This window comes from Leptodactylus fuscus, chromosome 3, assembly GCF_031893055.1.
Source record: "Leptodactylus fuscus isolate aLepFus1 chromosome 3, aLepFus1.hap2, whole genome shotgun sequence".
Lineage (NCBI taxonomy): Eukaryota > Metazoa > Chordata > Amphibia > Anura > Leptodactylidae > Leptodactylus > Leptodactylus fuscus.
This window is the reverse complement of record NC_134267.1, coordinates 83,800,044-83,808,483: the sequence shown is the minus strand read 5'-3', so window position 1 is coordinate 83,808,483 and position 8,440 is coordinate 83,800,044. Positions and strand designations below refer to the sequence as shown.

The 8,440-nt window shown below is 39.3% G+C and overlaps 1 protein-coding gene across 3 annotated transcripts in view; it reads left to right on the top strand.

The window, feature by feature from the left end:
* The first annotated feature begins 2,383 nt into the window (after positions 1-2,383).
* The window catches only part of SASH1 (SAM and SH3 domain containing 1), a 643,930-nt gene continuing 637,873 nt past the window's right edge, over positions 2,384-8,440 (top strand). For all 3 annotated transcript variants that reach the window (XM_075267869.1, XM_075267871.1, XM_075267870.1), the window contains exon 1: positions 2,384-3,635. In XM_075267869.1, coding sequence (XP_075123970.1) covers positions 3,171-3,635 — 465 coding nt within the window. In that variant the 5' untranslated portion in view covers positions 2,384-3,170. The remainder of the gene's footprint in view (positions 3,636-8,440) is intronic.

Genomic DNA, 8,440 nt, shown 5'->3' with positions numbered 1-8,440 from the left:
AAGGAAGCACTTAGAAATGTTCTCTTTTGTTTAACCCACTTCCAACATTGGCTGAGAAAACCACAGCAAAATCTGCAACACAAAATGCACAATGTGGGGCCTTAGCCTTGGGCTGAATCCTCAAGTTGTGGAAAACCTGCTTTTTTGCTGCAGATTTTAGTGCATTTCTTTGAACCAAAGTCAAGAGTGGCTTCAAAAGGAATGGGAAATATATAGGAAGCCATTAGACTTCTTTCTGCTTAATCCACTCCTGACTTTTGTCTCAAAAAATGCAGCAAAGTATACAACAAAAAAAAGCTGCTTTTCCACAAAGTAGATAGGCTTCAGCCTTTAATGTCCATTTTGAATCAGGTTTTCATCCATTTTAATTGATAGTTAAAAAAAAATGGATGAACCTCATCGGTCTATTGTTTGACCCCATTTTTTAACAGCCATCACAGAGACTCAAATCCATTTTGAGGCACAATTAAAAAAAGACAGACTTATATATATAAGACTTATATTGGTACTTTCATCTGTGAAAATGATAAAACATAGGACATGTCCTATTTTTTAATGGCAGATTAAAATAGTATACAATCTGTATGTCCCTAATGACTCCCATTATTATGAACGGGCATTAGAAAGCAAAAAAGTCTTTTTGGGCTTGCATAAGTGAGAATTTTGCTATATCACTTTTAAAAAAAAATTATGTGAAAGTGGGCATGTTTGTGTACCAGATTTATCAAAGTCAGAAACATTGTTGCAACCTCAGTAGAGTGGTGGCAAAATTCACTTCCTTTTTTGACTTAAAAAAGGCAGGAAAATCTACAACAAAAAGAGTTGTGTTTCCGCATCTTGGGGCCATAGGGTTGGTTCACACTAGCGCTTGTATTCCTTCCGCAAGGAGTCCGCTTGAAGACCCCCCCCCCCGAACGGAATACCAAAGCTAATGCAAGCGCTGTGCAGTTAAGCACACGGAGCCCATAGACTATAATGGGCTCCGTGTGCTTGCCGCGCACTGCCCGCACAATTCATTCGTGTGGGCAGTGCGCAGCAAGCACACAGAGCCCAATATAGTCTATGGGCTCCATGTGCTTTGCAAGCACATCGCTTGCAATTGCGATTGTATTCCGTCCAGGGGGGTCTCCATGCGGACTCCTTGCAGACGGAATACAAGCACTAGTGTGAACCAACCCTTAGCCTTTAAGGGATTGTTCAGGATCTAGCAAAGTTGAATTTTGATGAGCTATCCACATTATCAGAATTAGATTGTTCAGTGTCTCACACCTGGACCCCATGCAGATCAGCTGTTTCACCCGCTGGAAGCTGTATGCCAGGTATACTGGCAGAATGACCTGTGCTGCTATTCAAGTGAATTGGAACAGAGCTAAAGTCCCTGGCGCCACTGCTACAGTGTATGGGCCAAAGTACACTGCATACCGCTTCCTGTCTGTATAATGTAGTTGTGGTGACCACTTACTTGAATAGGAACAGCGCTGGTTACAGGCGTATCGTTGGTATACAATTTCCGGGGGGCACAACAGTTGAGTCCAGGTGTCGATCCCCTTTGATCAGAGGTAATCCATATCAATCTTTGCTAGGTTCTGGATTAACCCTTTAAACTTATTAAAGACTGTGCAACGTTTGAAGAATTTGTCACAAAATTACATCAACACGGACTACAGAATAAGTAACAATTGCCCCCATGATAAATCTCCTCCAAAATGTAGTGAACAGAAATGAAGCCAGTACCACGCTCCAGGTCTACAAAGGGTCACTGCTTTTACCTTTTAAAAAATCTTTTATCCCATTGCAAAATTTTAGTTTGCTCCTTAAGTAAGACTCTTGCGGGGGTTGCACATGGTCTTTGATATAGCACCCAAAATAATATCTGCTTATAACCCCTGCTATAATGTGAAAACCATAGACTATATAGCTAAATAAAACCATTAACCGCGTGCATTAAGATTCATGCTTTGCATACCTAACATCTTCTATATCCCGCTATTGTATAGTGCATACATTACTGCAGTTACGTGGGGCACAACTGTTCACTGAGGGTATTTAGAGGCCAGATTTGGCATCTTTACAATAGGCTCAGGCTGACGCTATATCTTTGAGATTCTTTCTTTCCACTGCTATTCAGAATAAGTGACACATTAGAACATTTCACTAAAGGCTTTAGGACACCTTGTTTGTATGAATGAGACTGGAAGAAAATAGGAAATGTAAAAAATAATTAGCATTTGTGCAGAGAGATAAAAGACTGCTTGTAGGGAAGAGTGAATGGCACGAAGAACCTTATGGAAGCAGACTGTCCACAGCCAAATTGCCTGCTGTATTCCCTTGCAGATTAATCTTGACTCAAAGTCCCCTCCCCACATGCACACACACAGCAGAGGCTGCCGGCTGAACGCCACTTGTAATCCTCTCTCTGCGAATGTAATCTGGAACAATAAATAAAAAATAGTGTGCAGCCGAGATTGAGAAAGCTACAAGAAGAAGCTACAAGGAACTATTCTATCAGCTCGAAAAACCTACGAAGGTGTGGCCGGAGGACGAGAGAAGCCAACAAGCTGCCGCCTAACCTGAGACAATATTGAATGATTTTGTATTGACTGGTGGAGGAGCAAGAAGTGTGTCTGGCATCCCAGAGATGAAGGCAGGGCGGGAGGAGAGAAGCCAACTGTTAAGAAGAGCGTGGAAGGCACAAGCTGACAGGATTGCTCTAGCATTGCACACTGAGGCGTATGCGAGGGAATAAAAAGTAGCAGCGTGCAGCTCAATACTAACTTGTTTGGGAAATCTTTGGGAGCATGGCACTGGGGTGGCGCCTGCTCTGAATTCTCCCTGCGCTCTATAGGCAGGAGACAGCTGAGGTGGAATCACTTTACTGTTGATCTGATCTTGGACTGGCTCTGTCTACAGTCTCTTCTCTCGGCTTTTACATTTCCAGTACATGGACTGGCATGTCCTGGCTGCAGAATGACACAGACCAGGTACCTGTGCTGCACCCTAGCTCATTGCTGTTTCCCAGCTGTCTCCTTGTAAAGGGTTAGCTAGCAGTACACGTTATTGGACGCTGATTTTTATTACAACTTTTGGATGTTTTATTTTATCCTTTATGTTTTGGAAGTAAGTGACTTATTGGTCCTAACTAGAATATTTTTGAGCTTTTTTTACTCACCATGTGTGCAAATATAGTGTATGAATGGCTGAAAGCATTGCAGCTTTCTCAGTATGCAGAATCCTTTGTGGATAATGGGTATGATGATTTGGAGGTATGCAAACAGATTGGGGACCCCGATTTGGATGCCATTGGAGTGATGATTCAGCAGCATCGGAAGAAGATCCATGATGCAGTCCACAGACTAAGGGAAGAGGAAAAGGAAGCTGCAAGTGGATTATATTTCACTTTAGAACCCCAGGTAGATTCTCCGACACCTGACATCTACACTAGTCACTTGGTGGAGCAGTATGAAACCAAAGCTTGGAAAGAAGCACAGGGTCATAAACCAGTTCCTAGGAGTAATAAAAGTGCACAACTCAGTAAGAACTTGGTTACTTATCCTAAACTGAAGTTAAAGATCATGATAAGGGATAAACTCATTCGGGATGGAGTTAATCTCAGTAAACCACCCTTCTCCAAAAAGGTAAGATTTGCATGGTATGCCATAATGTACATTGCCTTTAAATATAGAAAGCTCATCATTCTTATTGCAATGCATACACAATATTGGTACTGGGTGTAGTCATTGTATTAGTTCATATGAAATATCTGTGCTACATAGTGGATTTCAGCATTGAATAGCAAACCTGTTGCTATAAGAAACCTCTTTCAGACAACTATGAAGAGTTGCAGCGAAAATGTTCTTCTAGGCGTGCACTGGTCTTGTCATAGAATGTGTGAATGTATGCAGAAGATGGCAGAATTGAGCATCCATCACAGAGTTTTCTGATCTAGATTAGAGGTGATTTTTTTTGGACAAGTTTTAGTGTATTGTAATCAATAGATATGTTCACTTGAGTTCCTAAACATATGTTGGGCTATGAAGATGATGCCTGATACATTGTGATAATATATACAATATATTTAATGGGCTTCCTCTGGGGCACTCTAAATCACTAGGCAGAGAAAACATGTCCTACCATTACTAAGTACCAAAGATATTTCCCAAATGACAACTTGTAAGTTTTTACTTACAGCTATATAGCCCAGCACTCTCCATCGTCTTCCTCATTACAGTTAGATACAATGAGCTGTCTGTCTATGTCTCCCATGAGCACTAGATATGGCCGTCCACTTACTTATTCCTCGGCAGGTCATTTCAGTCCAGGCTTTGGGGTCTGTCGACAATTTAACTATAATTGGCTTTGAAACTTTCATTTGCCACAGAGATCAGTGTTCCCTTACCTCAGGGAAAACTACTGTCACATCAGCCATAGACAAGCCCGTCCTTGAAAATCACTAACACGCAGCCATTTAGGAAGCGATAGAAAGTAAGGAGTGACATCTGAGTTCAATATAAAAGATAATGTATAAAGCTTGTCTACCTTTGTTTCTTATAAATTGATGTTGGCGAGTAGCTAGCTAATGCTTCCCTCTAAGCTTTGAAGGGGGATTGCAATAATTTTTCAATCGAACAGGCATTCTTAGAATGAATTTCACCTCCGTTGGATAAGTGATGTGGTCTATATGTGCTGGTGGAATTGCTAAAATCCCAAATATCTTTTTATGTTGCTTGAAAAGCCAACAGATGTTGTTGCTGAAAGGTGTTTATACATATACGTACACACAAGTCTATATGCTGCATCTACAGTGAAACCTCTGGGAGATGACCACATCAAATTGTATTACAAAGTGGTCTTCTAGTCTTAAAGAAGATGGGCAGTATACATAATATATGGTGAAACCGAAAATCTGTCTCAGGAAATGTGGTCTGGAGAAGAAGACGATCCGTATTTAGAAATTTTACTATATATATATATATATATATATATATATATATATATATATATATATATATAGCAATAATAAATAAAGTATTTTCATTCTGATAAGAGAATACAAGGTCATTTTCATGTCTAGACTAAAACGTCACCCGCATATATCCACGGCAGGTGCTGAGCACTCCGGGCTAAGTGCTTGTGCTGTTATTATTTTTTTCCATGTGGAAGACCCACTTGGGACCTGGTATAAATTTCTTGACCAGTGAAACGTCTTGGGGGTCAAATTATCCATTGATTTTTCAGGTCAATGGTAATTAGTTAGTCATTGGCATGGGTGTATATCAGCAGTGAAGTATAGTGGAGAGCCTGTACTGCACATTCCACAAATGGTTTCAGGACGGATTACTTTGGATTCTAAATGCGTGCTCAGGAATGTTCTGTCTTTGTACACACAGAAGGGGGCGATTATCATATAAGGCATACATTTCTTTGGTTAAGCATTATGGCAGCAGGAATGCCTCCGGTGACATTTATATAATTAACTTTATTCTAGACAATTGCTTATCTGATGGGAACAGGAGGAATTTCTGTTTCTCTCTTCACTTTTCCTTGACGTAGTATCTAAAGTAACTGTGACAAAAAATGCACGAGAACCAGGTCTCATACACATTATAGTATCTAAAGTAACAAAAAATACATGAGAACCAGGCCTCATACACATTATAGTATCTAAAGTACCAAAAAATACGAGAACCAGGCCTCATACACATTATAGTATCTAAAGTACCAAAAAATACGAGAACCAGGCCTCATACACATTATAGTATCTAAAGTACCAAAAAATACGAGAACCAGGCCTCATACGCATTATAGTATCTAAAGTAACAAAAAAATACACAAGAACCAGGCCTCATACGCATTATAGTATCTAAAGTAACAAAAAATACACGAGACCCAGGCCTCATACGCATTATAGTATCTAAAGTACCAAAAAATACATGAGAACCAGGCCTCATATGCATTATAGTATCTAAAGTACCAAAAATACACAAGAACCAGGCCTCATACGCATTATAGTATCTAAAGTAACAAAAAATACACAAGAACCAGGCCTCATACGCATTATAGTATCTAAAGTACCAAAAAATACACAAGAACCAGGCCTCATATGCATTATAGTATCTAAAGTAACAAAAAATACACGAGAACCAGGCCTCATACGCATTATACTATCTAAAGTACCAAAAAATACACAAGAACCAGGCCTCATACGCATTATAGTATCTAAAGTAACAAAAAATACACAAGAACTAGGCCTCATATGCATTATAGTATCTAAAGTAACAAAAAATACACGAGAACCAGGCCTCATACGCATTATACTATCTAAAATAACAAAAAATACACGAGATCCAGACCTCATATGCATTATAGTATCTAAAGTACCAAAAAATACACGAGAACCAGGCTCATACACATTATAGCGTCACACAGTTTTATGGTATCTTTATACAGCGCCCCCATAGTAGTGCATGCGGCTTTATGTTCATTACTCTCTAATTGTATGGAGGTAAGAGTTTTTTGTTCTTGGATTCCATACAAACAAAAATTTTGGAATTGGGAATAACTGTAAAATATTCCACAATGTACTAGTTGTATCTGTTTAGATACAAAGGTTAAGGCTGAGGCCCCACATTTTTTTTGTTGCAGATTTTGCTGCGCTTTTTTGAGCCAAAGCCAAGACTGGCTACACAAGAAATGGGAAATATCTTGTCTTCTGCTTTGTCCACTCCGGACTTTCGCTCAAAAAAAGGCAGCAAAATTTGCAACAAAAAAAAAAGCTTGGTTTCCGTAATGTGGAGCCTCAGCCTAAGGATAAGGCCCCATGCAGCAAATCGGTGCAGAAACGACCGCTGCAGTTTTTTCCACAACATTTTTCGCAGAGAGTCCACTCTGCAGTATTTCAGTCTACTATGTACCTATCTCTATGACATGTTCACATGTTGCTGAAGCGCTTTAGATTTTCTTTCATGAAATTGGGTGTGGAAAACCCAATGTGTATTACAGTCCCGGCAATGTGAATTATTAGTCTCCTTCTTTTAGTAAAACAGTAAAATCTGAGGCAAAAAAAAAAAAAAATCTGCAAGAGCAAACCTGTGGATGAAAGTTTTCAGCCCCATGGTAACTTACCTTGAGAAGACACTGCCATAGACAACTGGGTAGCCTGTACTTTGTAACGGACAGACTGATATATATTGTATGGTTTTGCAGAAAGGTTTTCATATTGAAATGCTTACTTCTAGGCACATATATTCAGAGTGTTCACTGAACAATAGAGAATGGTTGTGTTCGGCAGTAAAGATACTCTTTATTATATGAGAAGCATTTTCAGGGATCATAGGTTCAATCGGGGAGATTTATATATTGAATATTTCCATCCTAGGAGATGTGAATGTTTTATGCAACCAACATTGATATTCCTCTAAAATATTGTTAATTGTTAATTCACCACGAAAGCCACACTAATGTGTGCAGGATGTAGAAGGGGGAAAGAGTAGACAAGAAGATCTCATGGTCTTATCGCTTGATAAGATACATGAAAGAGAATATGAAGATAGCTGTACAGGTATTTGTCTGAAAGGAATAGTATTTACCAGTCTTCAGGATTTTCTATATGACCTTAAAACAAATAGTCTAATTGAAATCTTACAGAGAATATCCTTGTGTTATTGTCTAGCAGATAGTCAATGGGTATAATGTCACCAAAAGGGCTTGGCTAATGTATGTCTGTCTATATTGCAGACAAAACAATGGGGGGTGGGCATTTCTGATGCAGAAAGTTGCCTTACCTCTGGAAGGACAGGGGAAATGGCTGATCTCCAGAGGCACTTAGGATAATTCTGACCCATGACCAATATCAATTGTATTAGTAGACACATGTCAATGTGAAAACCAGGTCTTAGTCTAAGGCCCACTTAGCAAAATGCAGCTAAAAAATGTAGCAAATATGTGCTACAGTTTTCAGTTTTTTCTTTCCGTATTAAATCTATAAGGAAAACACTTGTGATTCTGAAGCTAAAAGGAACATCCTGTATTTTTCGCAAACACACGTTTTTCAAAGTGCTGCTTTCCCCCAGCTTTATTTCTGGAACATGTGGATGAGATGAAATGAAATCTCATTCACTTTACCAAACTGTAAAATGCAACAATTTTTTTCCGCTGCATTTCTGAAACAACCAAAGATTCTGCTTTTCCGCAGCATTGGGCCTTAACCTTAAAGGGAGTTTACCACCACAAATATTTCTTCTGAATCACCTATAGGCTAAGGCCACATGCAGCGAATCGCAACTAAAACAAACAGCAGAAACATGTAACTCATTCTTCGAACTGCTTTGCTGCTGTGTTCCCCATACTCATAGGTTTATGGAAAAAATATGTTGTTTTTTTTTGTGATATGTTTCCACAATAGCCAAAAATGCTGGGTTTCTGAAAAATGTGGCCCTAGTCC